Source organism: Carettochelys insculpta, chromosome 13, assembly GCF_033958435.1.
Source record: "Carettochelys insculpta isolate YL-2023 chromosome 13, ASM3395843v1, whole genome shotgun sequence".
NCBI classification, from domain to species: domain Eukaryota; kingdom Metazoa; phylum Chordata; order Testudines; family Carettochelyidae; genus Carettochelys; species Carettochelys insculpta.
The window spans coordinates 15,869,586-15,888,894 of record NC_134149.1 but is presented as its reverse complement, the minus strand read 5'-3'; the positions used below and the strand labels follow the sequence as shown (position 1 = coordinate 15,888,894).

Sequence of the window (19,309 nt, the reverse complement as noted above, 5' to 3'; positions counted from 1 at the left end):
TAGTTCAGGCTATAATAATTTCAAAATGCATTTTACTAGTAAATAATATTTCACATGATAATTCGGAAATGTAAAGTGAAATATATCTTGTGTTAACGTTGCAGTTGCTTCTTCTTTGAAATGTTTCTTATGGGAAACAAGAAGTGAAAAAACAAGCATTTCTGTCAGACTCAATTAACATATTTCAGCTGCAGTATGGATGACCTTCAAGTCTGAGCTACCGTTTAATCCTGTGGTAAATGATTTTGAGTGTTTGTGCAGAAGTTATAGGGCAAAAGTGGTTAGAATTCTTTTGAGGGCATTTTAGTCTCACAGTTCGTGATCAAATTGAACCTTCTCATGGATGACTCCTCAAAACTAGATGGAGGATGAAAAAATGAGTGACAACCCTTATCCCCAGCTGGCTAATCAAATGTAGCAGATGTGCCAAGATGTCTTTCATATCCTTTCACTGATGTTGGGTTGACAAGTGGATGTAATTTGATGTGAGTGGAAGAACTGAAGGGTATTTAGCTTTTGGACACTCTTGCTTTAAAATGGGTGGAAAAGGCCTTATTAGATCAGGGTTTCAGATTGACCTGACTCATGCTGCATTGGTGTCACCCGAATGAAGGTGGTCTGCTGTACCCATGTATGGATTAAATTAAATTAGAATTTTAAAATACAGAATGCTAGACAAAGATTGCTACAAGAGCAGAATAAAAATGCATGTACTCCTATAAGTCATCAGGGTCAGTAAAATGGTTTGTTTAGTCTTCTCATCTCTGTCCAGGAAAGGCTGAAGACCTATCTAATTTGTTTCTCTACTCATCCCGCACTGAATTCTAAGTAGAATTGAGTTGGAATTTTTTTCAATGAATCTTCATTTAAAAAAATATTAGGTTTCTCATATGCAGGATGGAATTTTGTGAAGGAGATCTGCTCCCAGATAGCTAACAACCAGTGGTTAGGACACCCGCCTGAGATGTGGGTGACACAGATTCAAGTCCCTGTTTGATTCAGAGAAGAAACACAAATATGGCTGTCCCACGTCCCAGGTGAGTGCCCAAGCCCAACCAGGATATGGAGTTTGTCTGTCTGTCTGGGGCAGAGTATTTAATTGTGAATACAGTGCTGCACATTTCTGCCAGAAGAGATTGAGAGAGTGAAACAGAGATTGACTGGCTAGCCCTGTGGTCCAGCACTGAGTCAAGGCAGGGACCAGTTTGTGGGGTTCCTGCATCAATGGTGAGTGCCTTCCCTACTGGGCTATTGATTGTTCTGGGGTAGGTCTCTTAATTTAATTTAATTTTATTTTTAACCAAAAAATTCAAGCCTTGGGTTTTGTTCTGAGGTAGATTTCTAAGCCTAAAATATTTTGAGAAACCAAAATTTTGTTTTGTAGTCAGCCCTAATTTTAAGACACCAGAATGCATTAGCTGCCGTTAAATGTGTGTAACGGGAAAGACATATTAACTTCCCAAAAGCAATGTAAGAGTTTATGTGAAGAACATTTATGGAATATTTCAACAATCAAAACTTGAACACTGTGCGCAGAATTTTCAAAAGCACATACTATTAGGTGCCTGGCTCCCTTGAGGAGGTGTCTTTTGAAAATTCCTACCTGTGAGATGATATTAAGCTATTCTTCAATTTTGTGTCAGTATTTCCATTGTATCTTTTTAACATTGTTGGTCTGTCCACCTTTACTATTTATTTTTAAATCTGATAGAAATTGTCTGTGCACACTCTTATACCATATGTAGTACCCAGAGGCACTGAGACCTCATCTGGGGTGAGTGAAGGCTCTGCTGTACAGCCTCAACTGAGAGCCAGCTGGCCTTTAGCTCCTGTGGTAGAGTGCAGGGCTTTGGACCCTATGCTCGCAGGCCCTATCCCTGGGGCCAGTAACCTGGGTCTGTCAGCGTTACAACTGGTGCATGGGCTGGGAAGAACCGCTGGAAGGTCTCAGAAGCTTGGGATGTGCTTCCTCAGCCCAGGGAAGCATGTAGTACTCAGAGGCACTGAGACTTCATCTGGGGTGAGTGAAGTCTCTGCTCTACAGCTTCAGCTGAGAGCTAGCTGACCCTTTGCTCATGTGGTAGAGTGCAGGGCTTTAGACCCTGCGCTGGCAAACCCAGGTCTGTTGGCATTACACATAAAAACCTTTGCATTGTGAAAAAAATAATATTTATATAAAAACAAGTATAGCCCTTGGCTTCTGTGTCTCACCTACTTCCTCCTCCTCTTAGCTTCATGATAGAAAATTTCTACAATAGATTCGTTAACAGCCCTTTATTTCACAGTAGAGGTAAAAACTGGTTAAATTAAACCTGTGACCAGTCCTTTGGTTTCTATGGAGAACGAGGGGATGGATGGAGGCATTTCTTCCCTCCCTGCCTTTCTCTCCCAAACTCATCCCATGTGTTCTGTAGCACCTATCATTGTGACAGCACACTTACAAAAGAATAAAACACAAATTAGATCTGCTGTTCACACCCAATCTTCCCCCAAGAGCTCTTGGTATCAAAACAAAACCAGTCAAAAGCTAAATAAAATATTTTGCCTTGCACCTTGACAGTTGGTATGGTTTGGCTTTGACAGGATGCCAAGGGGAGTGAACTCCAAAGGAAGGAGGTCCTAAAGTGAGACTGAGCCCAAGCACTGCAGTAGTAGTGCATGTTGACATCAGAACCACCACCCCCAGCTGATCTTAATGGTTGTGACAGGTTATTGAGTGAATATTTTGCAAGTTAACTAGACTTTCTACCATAACATGATGATTTCAGTAATTTTTGTTTGTGTGCCTTCCAGCAAAAGAGGAATTGTCTTTTGAATTTATCATTTAGTAAACAGAGTCTGATGCTGATGAGTATGTTGGAGATGAACGCCATTAGAAAACTTGATCAGGACATGGTTGCTTTGGGTGAGTTAGGTGCTAGATGCTTGGACTCATCTCTGTTTACAGGTTTTTGTTGCAAATATTTTTCTGTAATTTTATATTTAGAATATTCATGACTAGAACATTGCATGTAAACTTTCTGAATGAAGAAAGATAACTGATTCTGGGTCAAACACTCCTCTGTTAGTCTGCGTCATATCTGCAGTTAACCCCTTTGATACACACTCACTGACAATGACTCAGACAGGGATAAATTAAACCTTCCGCTCTAGCCTGTCTCCATTCAACTCACTCTGGCCATGTCTACGCGAGCAAGTCCTTTTGGAAAATCAGGCCCTGTTCTGAAAGAACAAGCAGATCATCCACAAATAATATGTGCTCTTTCAAAGTCCTTTTGAAAGAACGCCGTACTTCTTCTGGAGGCCCTCTTCCTCTGCCAAATGAGAGAGAGCACCTTTGCCCAAAAGATTCTTTCAGGGGGGGAAAAAAAAGTGTAGATGCTCTGGGGCCCTTTGTTCGAAGGGCAGTCCTCACGGTGCTGATTTTTTTCAATCCCTGGCCCGTTCTTTCAAAAGAGCAGGGGCTGTGAGGACACTATCTTTCAAAAGAGCAGGTTGCTCATTTGATCTGCTTTTCTGTGTGTAGATGTGCTCTTTTGAAAGAAGAACGTCTCAAAGATCATCTTTCGAAAAAATTACTGTAGTGTAGACACGGCCTCTGAGAGAGAGCAGGTGGGTGTAACATTGCTGTCTTTTAAAGCACCTTTAAACTGAGGTTAGGTCTCCTTTCCTATTGATGGAACCTGGTAAGGGAATGTATGAAGTCACTCCATGATCCCTGTTTGGTCAGTGGTGTCTGTTCTTTATGCTGTGCAATCCACAGTAAGTCTCCCATAGCATATTTCTGCCATTAAAATGCATGCAACAGACTTTCCACTACCAGAGATATTTGCTAGGTGTGCACTATACCAGAGTCTCTGGATATATAAATCAATGAAGCATCATTGTCTGGCCAGCTGGTTTCCAAAGAGTTACTGTGCGTTTACACCATTGTAAATTAAATAATTATTTGGATTTTAGACCTGTAAATGCAGCATCATTTTGTTACTCAATTGATGAAAAAAACACTAAATTTGTCTGCATAACACAGAAGCAAACATCTAATTTTGTTTACACCATATTTTCACAGCTTTAATTTAGAAGATAATCTGGCCTTACACATAATTTATTCCACAGGACTTTATCTGAAAGTAAAGGAGAAAAAAATTAAAAAATGTGCTGGAACCTAGAGGTATATTTTTCAGCATGTTGACTCAGAATGTACATTTTAATTTAGCAGCTGCTAAATTAAAATCTAAACTGGTGGGGGAAAGTGACTTTTTTCTTACATCCTAAGGTCTATTAGAAATTTCTGTAGGTGTAAGCCTAATTTTTTCTCTCAATTTAATGAAATATTCTGCTTTAATTCTGCTTTAATGTTAAAATTGTCCACACAAAAGCTTCATAAAGATGAAATTAATTTTGCGGGTGCATATTGATACTTTGACTCTATCTTTTTAAAGAGTGTTAGAATTTAAAATTGAGAGAAATCCTGTTATCCCGTAAACTGAGTTAAAGTTTCATGTCTCAGACAAGACTTATGTGTGCAAGTCAACCACAAGTTTAACTCTGGCTCTTAGAGTTGCAACTGTATGATATTCTGAAAATGAACAGTGCTACATTGCGTAGTTTCTGTAATTAGTCTTAAAGAATTTTATTTATTGATTTGAACATTTTTCACGGAGAAAAGTCGAATAATGGAGAGATGGAGCAAACTGCCATGGAACACTTGATTTATGGATCAGTTGTAGAGATGTACATGAATGTCTGATCTTGACATTTTAAAAAAAAAATACAAACTTAATGAAGTCCAAGGTCTATGGCTGTGGTATATTTAATTTAGAAAAGATGAATGGTTCCATAATCTAATGCTATCTTAAAGTGTGATTTATCCATACGTTTGTGGTGAGAATTGTGTTCTTGAAAAAAGGCTTTAAAAACCAAAAATTTCTATAAAATTGAAAGACTAACATTACTTTAATAATAACTCCAGCTAATGGAAGACAGCATGCACGCAACAACTGAATAGTGCCTGTATCCTTAACTTCACCTTAAAGATTTTGTGTTGGGAATTTATTTCAAAAAATGGCGCAGAGGAGTGAGGGAGGAAGAAACCCATTCCTGCAAACCTTAAGAGCTAACAAGTGGGGAGACCTTGTCCAGTAGATGTTAGGAGCTGCAGCCTTAAAAGGGGAAATGGCCACTCTCTTGTTAACTTTGGTTTCCATTCACCGTCTTTCACCTGATACTGTAGAACTCTTAACGACTACAAAAAGAGCTTCACCCTCCTGAAAATATTTGCTGGCCCTCAGCATTTGATTTTATTCTGGAGAAGATAGGGTGCATGTTTATTTGTTCAGATTGAAGTAATAGTTTAAAGGATGCTTATACGAGAATTTAGAAACATTAGCCCATAGTTAATTTTATTAAAAAACAAGAAAAAGAAAACCTAGCACCATTTGTATTTAAAAAAAAAAGTGACTGCCCTTCTTAATGCATAAAAGATAGTGGAGTGGAAATGCTGTCTGTAGGATCATGGTCTACCGGGTCAAACCTCAATGCCTGAACTGCCAGTCCAGTGCTCTCACAGAGAGGGCCTAGGGAGCGACTAACCCCTTAACCATTTTACCTGGAGTGCTCAGGGAATGAAGACTCTCCCACTCTAATTTGCCAAAGCTGCATTCTTTAGAATGCCTGTCAGTGCTCTGATTATTTCCAACTTCCCTCATATACATGGATTCACAATGTAAAGAATAGCTTAGTCACTCATAAGGTGAGGACATCTCCTCTGAGAGCCAGAATAATTTAGATGTGTTTGAGTTTTAGAAGAGAATGGCTTCCTGGTGACGTAAGGCCTACCTTACTTCTTTTATGAGGCCAAGCCTGGCTGCGTCCTCTCCCCTCCACCCCGTTTCAGGATCATTCACAGAAGAAAATACTGGAGCATGGATAATATGGGCTTAGAATAGTTTAGAGACCTGTAACAGCCAGAACCTCTCTCCATTAAGTATAAAGTAATTTGGTTCATCTGTCAAGAACTTTTCCCAGTATAAGGTCCACTTTTCTTCTCTCTCTTTTTCTCTGAATCCTATTAAATAATTTCAGACCCTTTGCTTCTGTGATAGGGGGCTTACATGCTGCTTTTCCCTTATTTTCCTTCTGCTGAAATAGTTGGTGTTCTTGTTAGTTTAGGACTTTAACCCAACCCATTTTAACATACTGTTTTAATACAGAAGCAAGAAGACACTGAAGTATGAATGTATCAGAATTCTGTTCATTCCGCTAACCTGTGACATGATGGTGTCCTGTACTCCCTTAGGTTGCTGCCTTATTCTTCCCCGGAATCTTTTGATGGCTACCTCTGAAAAGTGGAATAACAAGATAAGAGTATATGGAAAGTAAAGGGAACATAAGAAAAGGGGAAATACATAGAAGAAAAGACAATAGCACACCATAGGATGGATGTGATACAAAAACATATTATCTCAGCAGATCTGTCAGAATGATACATAGCATTATGTATGCTAAGGAATGGATAATATTAGAATAGGTGGCAATGGAAGGGAGATGTCTAAAAGCAAAATGATACTCTATTTGGTACGCTTTGTGGCCTATTCTTGCCCTCAATTTTTTCTAATATAAATATTCTCCCGAGTTCAGTGTCTTTAAATATTCTCATTAAAACCCCCACAGCATGGATATGATAACTGAACAAATACACCACTTGAGATGTAAAACCAAATACGTGCACTGGGTTATTTTGAAGACTGTTTTAGATGAATAATCTTATGGAGGTCTTTGGTGTCCCTACATGTTTAATGCTTTAGCACAATTCACAACCAGTAAACTGTGCTATCCTGGTAAGAAATGAGAAATTTTAAGGGCTGTTGAGCACTCTGAATTTGCAGTGTCCAGTAGCCCTCAAAATTTCTCATTTAGGATAGCACTTTGGATGTTCTTCTCCTCCTCAAAAAATGGATAGAAAATTCACTCTCTATATCGGATTTAAATTCCCGTTGAAGTGAAAGAAAACTGTATGTGTACACTCTCTCTCTCCATACAAATGGCTGACTTTGTGGAATTTTGTTAATTTTCACTTTGAAATTTATAAAACACATTCACCACTCAGTCTCCTTGCACAACTATAAAATGTGAAACAATATATTTATTTCATTGACAAATATCAGCCTGGACTGCCTCATATCCTAAAAATGTCATTTTAATTCCTGCATTGCTACTATGCACTCCTCCTCCACACAAAAGCTTAGTAGATAGATGGATGCGACACAATCCCATGAAGGTAAATATTCTGAGATTTTGCCTGAAACATAGGTGGCCTTGCCACCAAGAGACAGATATTCCAGTTGGGATTGATAATAAAGACAACTATTCTCCAGTTTAGGGGAGGGGAGTTCAGAAGAGAATGATGTAAAGTGAGTACTGTAGGAGGACTTTGCCCCCTACATCATTTGCATTTGTTCCCACTTTTTGAGGCATCGGCACGTTTCTTTCCATTTAAAAAACAACAACAACAAAAAACAGTTATGTCACATAGAGAGAGGAATTGGTACATTATTAAAGAGCTGTAATTTTTATACTGATAAATACGTGTACTCTCTTAAAGCAACTTTGTGACTATATTTGGTTCAAAACTCAACACTTACAGCTATGTTTAAGATTCCAAAAATAAATTTGTTTACTGATTGTACTCCAGTAGTTTTCATAAAGCAAACAGCAGACTGTGGGGCACTGCTAGACAGTAAATAAATAGCAGCAGATTTCTTAATGTTTTATTAATTACGTGGGGTTCTGGCACACCAGATTCTCTTGAACTAAGCCTTATTGTTTGCTATTAAAAGCAAAATGGACAAGGTTAAGTAAACAAGGGTAACTGGAAGGAAAGTGGCCACAGTTTTGGTTTTTTCACTAGGGTTGTAGGCCTCTTCTTTGCACTTTTTGACAGTATATTTTGTTTTGCTTCATTTTGAATAATTATCCACACTGGTGTCACAAAACCAAACAATCAGTACTGCAGCACCTTAAAGACTAGCAATTTTATTTATAAGGTAAATTACCATTTGTGGGTGAAACCCACTTCTTTGTGAGGTAAAACCCTAATTCTGTGATTTTTTTACTTGGATAAAATTCACACCTTTCTGAATAGAGGAAGGCTGCAGTGGGTGCCCACCCGTTTGAAGCTTAATGAAGGTAGAAGCTAAGTACAGGTGGAACCTCTCCCATCTGGCACTCTCAGAATCTGACCATTGCTAGACGAGAGAGTTCCAGATTATAGAGATTCAACCCGTATTTCAACCCATATTCCCTATCAACTAGTTCTTCTAGCATCTGCAGGTAGAAGCCAACAACCTTATACAGTAGATGCCCAAATTATGTGGGGGTTGCGTTCCTCGCAAGCCCCATGTAACTCAAATTTTGCACAAGTTGGGGGAGATGGGAACTTGGTGGCTGCCTGGTTCCTGTCTCCTTGCTGCTAGCAGGAGCCGGGAGTCTGACCAGCCGTGTGCTGCTCAGTTTCCCAGGTCCCACAAGTGAGGGGCAGCTGGCCTGGCTTCTCCCTGGCTCCCCCAGCTGGGGGCTGGAATGCTTTTGATTTGCATTGCACTTAATTCGCATTAATGCAAGTTGAGCGCAAATCGAAATCACGCATATTGGGAGATTTCTGTATTTCTGAGTTAGCTCATGAAGCAACAATATGTTTTAAGTATGGTTCTAAAACAGCTGATTGTGACAATACACTATGATCACATATATGGTATTTTTTTGCCTCTGTCTCTCTGTAAGCATAAATATGGGTGAGAAACTGCAACATGGGCAGTCAGTCAGTCAGTCTCACAAATCTGATTGTTAGTGACTTAGTAACTTATAGCTAAAAAGCCAAACTATCTTACAGCTTTCATTGAATATGGTGTTCTAGGATACTTGTAAAATACAAGTTGTTTCTGTTTATGAACAAAAACGCAGGAAAAATTATCTATTTTTGTTGTGTATCAATAGAGTCTGCCTTATATTTTTATTACTTCAGTGGCTACCGCTGTGATTTTTCATCCCTTCCTACTTTCACCTCCATTGGCTTTACAGAGTTGGAGGGAATAGGCCAAGACTTGAGTCATCCAGGTTCCTACAGAATCTCTCCGCTTCCATGTCCCTAAGGGAAAGAAACACTTTGGAACCTTGCTTTAGGGCAATAAGGGTTAACAACCCACTGAGAGCCCCAGGAAGCCAGGTTTGCTGGGGATAACAAGCTGTTCTGGAAATGCAAATGAAGTACCGATTTACAAATCTTGCAACTAATTTGCATACTCCCATGCAATCGCATTTCTGGAAGTGATTTTTTGAAAAAAGCACCCAGCCATGTAGACAGGTTTCCTTCCGAAACTATCCCTGTTTTCAGAAGATCCCTTCTTCCTATTTTTTTCCCCAAAGAAACCCTGTCTACATGGTTCATTTTTCAAAAATTGCTTCTGGAAAGGTGTTTGCATGAGAGTATGCAAATGAGGCTCAAAATTTGTAAATTTGAGCTTTTTTTGCATTTTTGATCGGTCATATTTGCATGCCCCTTCCAAAAGGGAGGGGCCCTGTAGATGCAGATATGGTAGAAAGGTAAACAGGAAACTTCACACACAAATCTAAACTCATTCAAAGTTATTCCTAAATAATTAGGGAGCAATGGATCCCTAACACAAAATAGCCCTGAAATTAGGTATCCCTTTTGACCATTGATCTTGCCTTATCTACTGCTGGGGCAGATACATAGTAGAGACAAAATTTACATCAGTTTTTGCAAATCCAAACTCTGAATTTTATTTATATAGGAGGCAAAAATCCCAGTGTAGTCAAAATTTCAGAAATGCTGTGTGGATCGAGTGTGCTTCCTGCAACAGAGAAAGAGCTATCAAGCTTTAAGTGGTATGTGGATGTGTGGGAGTGAGGGGGCCAGTTGTAGGTGTATGGGGGAAATGAAGTGAGGCGCATGTTCTCTTGGCTGAGAGTTTTTACCCTTTCATTACCCAGTGGAGAGTAAATCATGTGTTCTGCTGACCTATACATTTCTCTTTTTTTTTTTTTTTTTTTTTTTTTTAAAAAAGGGAGAAATTGGAATTTGCAGTATCATTCATTAATGAATTTGGATTATGGTTAATTTTATTAATTCTCTTAATTTCCTAAGAATGTAAAATATTTTTTAATTTCCATGTATATTTCTATATTTATTTTTATATATACACCAGGGTTCAAAGGTCACATTTTTTTTTTAGTATCAGAACTGTAGCTTAGTTATATCACAGCAGTCCTGTGATGATTTCTTACGTTTACTTTCGCGCTCTTGTACTTCAGTCTTCCCTGCCCCCCACCATTTTCTGCAGACCTGGGTAAAACTTGCATTTTGTATTAATGTCCTCTAATTTTTCCTGTGACTATAGCTTTTTGGAAATAAAACCTCTTCATAAATCTACTTCATCTCCCCTAAGGAGTGTTGGGGTATTTTAAGAAACAGGATTAGATGTTCAAGGCTAAAAACCAACCACTTACGGCACTATAGAAAATGCGTCCTATGGAAGTTAAAGCCATACAAAGGCTTGTATTTTTAAAGATATAGTCTGTGACTGCATTATAGTGTGTGTGGAAGGAAAGTGTTAAAATTCAATGAAATCTCGGTTGTACAGAAAAGTAGATTTGTTTTGCTCATCTTAACAAAAATTATCTAAAATACTGAATTAATTAGCTCCTACTTTCTGACTTTACAGAGTGAGGGGTAAATTCTGCCATTTTTAAACATCTGCAAACTAATTGGCATTAATCACATTTACTAGGCTGAATTCACTCTTTGGTTTCCGCCAGTGCAAACTGATGGAACCTGGGCTTCAGGCTGCCAGCATTCAACGATGCATCTAAAGTATAGTGGTCCCTCAAGTTATGCAAGGGTTGTACTCCTACGCACCCTCGCATAACTCAAATTTCACTTAAGTTTGGGGGTGTGCTTTTTTTCTCAGTGGAACACATGTTCTGCAGCCGGGGAAGCAGCAGGAGCACCTGGAGCTCCTTTAGAAAGGTAAGTGCTGGTGTTGGGTGGGGCAGTTGTGGAGGGTTAAACCTGGCAGTGTGTTGGGGCCATGAGAAGGGGGCTGGGTGGTTAAGCCTGGTGGGAGATTAGGGCTGCAGAGGAAGCGGAGGGGTGGGGTTGAGCAGGGGAGACACGTGGCCCTGTAGGGAGAGTTGAGTGGGAGCTGTGTGGGGGGAGTTGAGCGGGAGCTGTGGAGGGGAGGGCATGAGCTGGAGCCAGCTGCAGTGGAGGGGTGAGCTGGGCTGCGTGGGGGGCCAGGGCAGCAGGATTTTGAGTGGTGTTTAACGTGCATTAATGCAAGTTAAGCGCAACTCGAAATCGCGCATTTTGAGTGTTTCCTATATAGCACAGCAGACTAAACCACTGGTAGCCTAATCATGGGGGGTGTGAAGCCAGAAGAGTTACTGACTTGCTAGTGCTTACTAAGGATGTTTTTTGACTGATGAGAGAACGTGAGGGCTCTTTGAAAGAGAAGCAGGATGTGAAAAATGTTTTAGCTGCTTGTCCGATAGCTTAGAGAGAGGAAAGTAGCTTGGCAGTGAATGTTTCAGAAATTCAGGATTCAAAATAGGAACCATGTTACCTTGTCTACCCACCCTTTGCCAGAAATAGAGAGAGAAAATTGCTGCAAGATTACCAAGCATGAAAGACAACCAAAAGCCTCATCACGTTTGCAGTTCTGATTATAATAAAACTGACATTGATGCAGTGGGAATTCTGCGTGTTTATAGATATGGAATCAGGCCCTTGCAAAGTGTCTGTCTGTATCCTGTCAACTCATTAAAATACAGGCAAGTGTCTGATCTCAGTTACATTTATGAAATCCAAAATCATGGATTTACTGTGTACTTACAGAAGATTTGAAATTGGAACCCAGCCCAGTAGTTAATTCTGCAAGAAAAAAAATATTAAATTGAGGAATAAGTAAACATTTTATATCTCTAAATAATAATTGTTCAGATAAGTAAATTATTTATTTTTTAGAAGTGTCATCTCTTGGCAGTTATAACATTCAGACACAAAAATGGACCAAATGTACGAGGTTAATTTGACTACTTCTGAAACTTTTGTGCACCTTTACTAAATATCTCTTCCTTTCCTTTTGATGATTTTTCCATTTTTCTGATGCTCCTTGTTGAAGTGCTGACTAATTATTGTAATGGGTTGATTCAATAGAAACTGTGTGTGGTTTTCTCCACATATTTGACAAGAATTGTTTCAAAAGCTGACTCTGAGCTAATCATCAGAGACCTTTTGCTCTTCAACATTTTTTAGATGTTTAACTCAGAGCCAAGGCGTGTGAACGTCTATGGTGACATATGCCATTTAATCAGTGTTCTAAATTGGCGGTTGCACACATTTTTTTGGTAATAGATTATTATGTTCACAAAGAATTGGTTGAAAGTCTGGCATCGGCAATCCCCATCTAAACATGTATCCTGCTTTCCTTATGTCATTGAGTTTTCATGTCATTGATATTTCTTATAGCTATGTGATACTTTAATTGGCTAATTATTAGCCCTATTTTGAACTCAGTCAGGGAGAACATTAAGTACTGGCGTAAAGGTTTTGGTCCTCCATGTTTGTATGACATTGGGCAGTAAAGTATTTTTATTAATTACTGTGTTGTAATTTATCTGGTTTTCAACTGGACTTACTTGACTAAAACCCTTGTACTTCAGGTGCGGCATAGGTCACCTGCAAGTCTCCACTTCCTATGTCTGGGACAAAACTTGTCCATATCTTCCAGGTCATTGCCTCCCAGTGTGACGATGGTGGCGTTGAACTGGTTGATCCTCGTTGTCTTGGTCAAAAGTCCTCCTAAAAAGAGATCTTGGCAGTGTCTAGTCACCTGCAGAAACTTGTCTCTGCCAGAGGCGGGAGCAGTAAGAGCAGCAGCAGCAACTGTTGCTAGACCCTATTGCTGCCCCTAAGGAGGTACAGGGACCTGGGGCAAATCACCCCCTTAAAAATTTTATACAAGCAAGGTATCCCTAATCCACCTCCAGCAACCTGTAGACTTCCCCATCCCCCCATAATTAGGAATCAGCTGTCCTCTTCTTTTTCAGTGCAATTAATTCCTGCCCCTCTCCCCCGCCTCCCCCGGCAGCACAGGGAATCTCCCCAGTGCCCACTCCCAAACCTCTAGAACAGGGATCTTCAGGACACAGTACATACTGCTCCCTGCTGAGGAAGCATTCACATCTCTAATTTGCCCCTTCCCCCACAAAGACTGATTACATTCTCATCAGTCAAATGGCTACCACCTATCACTCGCAAATTGTAACACCCTCCAGCAGGCATCTGTTCCAAAACTCCTTTTGTCTAATGGGGTTATGGTGTGATTGACTTATCTTTAGTTATGTTCACCCAGCATGGGTTGAATTCACGTCATCTATCTCAGTGAAGACAGCAATTCATCCAGACATTTAGTGCTTTGCTTTCTGTAATACAGAAGGGAACAAGGGTGGTGTTTTTGGTGGGGGGAGGTGAGGGAATAGCCTGTAACTCGAGGGGGGGGGGAGGGGGAGGCTTAGTCAAATGACTCCAAATCTGAATCACTTATGACTATCCCCAGAAGGGAGATTTTCCAGCAATTCAAAGTAACCATTGAGATTTTAGAGCAGTTGAGCCATAAAGCTCGTAAATGGGTGGGAGTCAGTGGACATCTTCCGATTTTTTCTGTAATTTGTTGTTCTAGTGGGAGTCATGGAGTTGTGGGACACTAGGTCCTGTTACTGTGGGGAGGCAACCTCAAAGCTATAGCCTGCTACTGAATAGCTGAAAAAGGCAAGGAAGACCCTCAGGCAGGGTGTTGATAAGGGCTGGTCCCCCTTGTGGCAAGGAATGCCCCACATCGCATGCTGCAAAAGGGGAGAAAGGATAGTGGAAAGAGGGATACGGGGCACTGTGAAGACACCAGTGCTGTGCGACAGAGACTCGCTGGCATGCTCTAGGAGGGGGCCTCTATGCAGTAAAGTTGTGCTGGTAGAGGGTTCCACCACTGGAAAATGGAAAGGTCCATCCATCCCTCTGATGCGTTAGGGTCAACCTGCCCTGTGCAGGCTGTTGTAGCAGTGCTAGTGGAAGGGATCACAGGGAGCACTAGGACGAAGGATGACTGACTGGGAGCCAGCAGAACAGAGACTGCAGCATGTGTGGAGGGGCTGCAGGCAAGAAAAAAGACATAAACACATGGTCTGGAGCAGGGGGGCAGTCTGACCCCATTAGGTTCTTCCCTCCCCCGCACATATACCTTTGAAGCTTGGTGCACTCAGGAATGGTTCCGACAGAGTGTCAGTGATACCTCTGTCCTCCCCCAAGAGAGGCTGTACCTTTCCCATCCACTTCTCCACACCAGAAGTATAATTCTGGCTGTCCTGCCCTACCCTACTTACTCCAACTCCATGCCCAGAGCGTAGCTCTCCCTGTCCTGCCCTGCCCACCCCCGCAGTGCGTTTTGCTGTCTCCTGTCATGCCCCAATCATTCCTCTTCCTCTGAGCCAGTCTCTCTCAAATGAGATTCCCCCGTCACTCAAACCCAGGGTCCTTTTTCACCAATGTCTTGTCCCAGTCACCACAGAGGCCTATTGAGAGGGCAAGGGGAGGGTGATGGAAAGAGCAGTGAGCAATGATGATGGTGGGGGGGGTGTAAAGAGAAGCGGGGGGTCCTCTAAAGAAAGTGGTGAGGCAAGGGAGGCAGGGCCCTGGTAAGAAGCTGAGTAAGGGGCTGGGGAGGTTCTGGCATTCAGTGTCTGGTTTTCACAAATGAAAAAGTTGGTCACCCTAATTGTAAATTAAAGTAAAAGCAATGATAATATGCAGTAACTTAATGGCAAGTGATTATTTGTCAAGGAAATAATTATCTGGAATGTTTGTTTTGTACGCAGAAGGTAGTGTATTCTTAAGCCAACAGCGGACTAAGATGTCTAAAATCTGGCCCTGCAGAACTTGGTGGCAAAACTAAATTGAACCTCAAAGATTTGGCCAAAGGTGTCTAATTTGACTATAGAGAGCTCAGAGTTTGTGTATCAGATTCATGGTACATATCATTAAAATTAGTGACTACAATTGAATCCAAAGCCATTCTCAAGCAGAGCAATATAAAATATATTGCAGTCCTGTAGCACATTAAAGACTAACAAATTTATGTCTTAGGTAATGAGGTGCACGATTCGTAAATTAGCGCCTCATTTTCTGACTAAGACCTACTTCCTCTGAGATCTTGCCCGCAAAAATAGATTCTTCCTCTGAGGACATGGGTCTTACCCATGAAAGCTCATTACCTAATAAATAAATGTGTTATTCTTTAAGGTACAAGAGGACTGTTTATTTGTGAAGCTACAGACTAACACAGCTAATCCTCTGAGTCTATAAAATATATTGTAAATGTAACCAATGACTCTTCATTAAGACAGAATTCTGACTATTGCAGATGAGCTTTAGGAACCACATAGAAAAATAAGGCCTCTTGGCACTTCATAATATCTGCTCACAGTACTTGAGCTTTCATAGCTGAGGTTACAAACTTACATGCAGTCTAATGTGCCTCAGGGAAGACCATTCCCAGAGTGATGTTCAAAATTACTAGTCTTTTGTGCCTTGGGCTCAAAAAGACAAGTGCAGTGGGCGCTGCAGATGCTTGGCACCTTTTTAAAATCAGGCTACTTAATCATACAGGAGTCTAACTCTTTTGGTGTTTAGGTTTATAAATTTGGGCCTAGACCTTCAGCGAAGTCACCGAGATTTTTGTAGCATTTCACAAGCACCTTTTTCATTCAATGCCTAGCAAATTGGTTAGGTTGGACACTGATGTGTTAATTAGAGTAGGTGATAGACCTGCCTCTTATGTTTCCATCATAGAAATCTATAGGGCAGTTACCAGGAATTCTCTATACTTCTGTGTTCAGCACAAATTTCTCAACTTGGCATAGGGGTCCGATACTCAGTTTGGGAGGGACAGTTCTGCAACCCTTATTTAATGAAAAGTCCTCAACCTACATTCCTTGGAGTCTGTTTCTGCGAAGTGAGGCTTTTCAGAGGCTGTTTCCAGGAAGTTACTTGCCTGTGGCTCTTGGAGAGTGTCACTGTCTTAGCATGTTTACTGTGATTCTTGCCTACCCTCCATTCTTTTCCAGAGTTCTAGTTTTGCACAGCTATGAAGCATGTGGAGTGACTGAAATGGTCTGTTAAATTGTGTGTCTTATCATTCAGTCCCATAAGGGGACACTTAGAAAGTCCCAGAGGCCCACTGGTTTTCTAGAAAGTGTCTGACAGCAGCACTGGAGAGCCATTGTCCATAAATGTGAATAAGTAGGGACAGTATTCCCAAAGAACCATAGTTATTTACTGGTAAGTAAACATTCTTTGCCTCCTGTCGATTTACCAGTGAATTTCAAACCAACGTTTTGTGGATTCTTTATCTTTTACAGAAAATGCATTCACCAAATATTTTTCAAGACAAGAGAAAAGGAGTCAGCTCTTTTTTTGTGAGAATAAATAATTTTAGAGAATTTAAGAAAAACATACTTTGTTGAAAGCATTATACCGAGTTGACATTATCAGTTGGGTATGTTATTTGGGCTATATCTACACTAGCCCCAGAACTTCAAAAGGGGCATGATAACGAACCTAACCAAAAGACTCTAATGAGGTGCTTCCATGAATATTCAGTGCCTCATTAGGATAATGGCGGCCGTGGCACTTCAAAAGTGCCACTTTCGATGGCGCGCGGCTCGTCTACACAGGGTTCTTTTGGAAATCCCCTTATTCCTGTTTGATTATAGAAATAAGGGGATTTCAAACTGTGAAGGCTCCTTTTCAAAAGGACCCCACGTAGACGAGCCATGCGCCACCGAAAGCCGCACTTTCGAAGTCCCGTGGCTGCCATTATGCTAATGAGGCACTGCATATTGATAGCAGTACATAATTCGCATCTTTTGATTAGGTTCATTATCATGCCCCTTTTGAAGTTCTGGAGTTAGTATAGACATAGCCTTGGTGTTCAATTAGCTGTATGATAAAATAAGGTTGCAAAATTTTACTCTGTGTGTGGGGGGGGGGAGGGAGGGAGGGGGGGAGTGTGAGTACTTTAACATACATTCCTACCAGAATAGAAGGAATCAAAATTAAATATATTAATACATAATATACAGCATACATTTTTAAAAAATATTTCATTGAGGATACTTCAAAAGCAGGATTGGGCCCAAAGTCATTTAACCAAAAGACTTAACTGTATCTGTGAATTTATAGTGCTAGACAGAACCCCGAAAAAGGAGTATGTTAAAGAGAATATTGCTGCTCATTTCTAAACTTTTCTCTGAACATTTGTGTTTTCCAGAGATGGAATTCTGTGAAACGCCACACATTGTGTGCTCTAACTACCAGCCAGACTTGCGTGGTGTATCTCAACATAGTTACCCACTGGAGATGGGTTCAGATGTGGATACTGAGACTGAAGGTGGTGCTTCTCCAGATCATGCCCTGAGGATGTGGATGGCAGGAATGAAATCAGAACACAGTTCTTGTTTGTCAAGCCGGGCAAACTCAGCTTTATCCCTCACTGATACTGACCATGAAAGGAAGTCTGATGGTGAGAATGGTAATAAAGCAATCATACAATATACTAAAATATAAAGAATGGTTTATTTGTAGTTTTTCTCTTTCTAGAGATCCTCATTTTAAGTTATTTTTATGTTATGTTCATAATATACTTTGAAAAATATGAAAATGAGAAGTTCTTTGGGGTTAATTTGTAGATTTTGTTTAAATAGTGCACGCAATGTTAGCTTGTCCTACTTACACATTAATAATATAAGGATTGAAACCCATTGAATTTAACTTCAGAGACCTTAATCCTGTAAATTCAGTTGTAATGACCAGGTGATTCTCATTTCTAAATTTCCATGTAGGTGCTTGTTCTGCAAATGCTGACCTCTGGGCATAGTATTGAAGACCGAGTCATTTCGGTGACTCCAGTGAGGCCACCCTCAGTTAAAAGTACTGTGTCAGTTAATAAGTGTTTTCAAGATCAGATCCTTTTTTTGTAGATTGTATAATAGTCTCCTGTTTGTTGTGACAGGACTAGAGTTCAAATCACATGTGAAGCTGATAATATAATTACAGTTTGTCTCATGGGCATAGTCACATAATTCCCCTTGTACACCACTGAAAATGCCCCATATTTATTTAGAGTTACAGGGGCTTGACTTCCCTCATACTTTACCCATCTGAGCATTGAAGTATTCTGCACTAATATTCTCTTTTATTTTGCTAGCATCGAGGTGACCTGAGTGCTGCCACTTGCTTGTATGGAGCACAAGTGTTGCCTTCTTTCACCTTTCCCCAGAATTTTGCCTGTTGGGTATAGACCTTCTTTCCGCTCACAGTACTGTTTTTTTTTTCTGTAAGAATTATGGTCCTTACATAAGGATTAGTGGCTTGAATATGGCCTGCCCTGCCATTGGCTGCTAGCCTCATTTGCATACTCTCATGTGATTGCTGTCCTAGCAGAGTCTTCCATCGCTGCAAAACAAACTATGTAGACGGGGTTTTGGTTGACCAACCCCCCTGCTTTTCAACAGTCCCTTATCCCTGACAAAAATGAGGGATAAGTGGCTGTCGACAAGTGGGGTTTGGGTTGACAGAACCCTGTCTACACTGCTTATTTTGTGGTGACAAAAGCTGCTGCAGGAACAGCAATCACATGAGTATGCAAATGAGGTGTACGATTTATAAATCAGTGCCTCATTTGCATTGTCGAGTGCCCTTGTTTTCATGACACTGCCAGCAGCAGCACGCTATGTAGACGTGGCCTTAGAGTCCAGTACAGGTACTCTGCATAGAACAGAGAAAATGGTTTGGCAAAGGATTTAAAGGAGACACTTGTTAAAGGAGGGTAAACATAGGGAATTTGACTGGTACGAAGGGACCCTCCCTATCCCTTATAGCCCCCCTCCCAACCTTCATTCAAGTGAGGGGTCTGTTCTATGAGTGGGTTGGGTGGAATCTTAGATAGGTGCAGGGGAGAGCTGACAAAAGCATCTGAGTCTATGTGGAAATGATCATGAAATTACTTGTACTCTTTACTGCTGTCGGATGAGTGCTCTCAGGCAGTTAAGAATAAAGCTACAGCCTAATTAAATCATATCCAGTGTTGCTGGTCCTCCTTCAAGCATAGCCAGTCAAACATAGGCTCACAAGACAGACTTAAATATTTTGTCTCTGTATTACTGTATTTTTAACAGA

At 40.6% G+C, this 19,309-nt stretch overlaps 1 protein-coding gene across 1 annotated transcript in view; it reads left to right on the top strand.

The window, feature by feature from the left end:
* The window catches only part of TENM1 (teneurin transmembrane protein 1), a 516,043-nt gene that overhangs the window by 164,972 nt on the left and 331,762 nt on the right, over window positions 1–19,309 (top strand). The window contains exon 3 of the mRNA XM_075007401.1: window positions 17,403–17,663. Within this exon, the coding sequence (XP_074863502.1) occupies window positions 17,403–17,663 (261 nt within the window). The remainder of the gene's footprint in view (window positions 1–17,402; window positions 17,664–19,309) is intronic.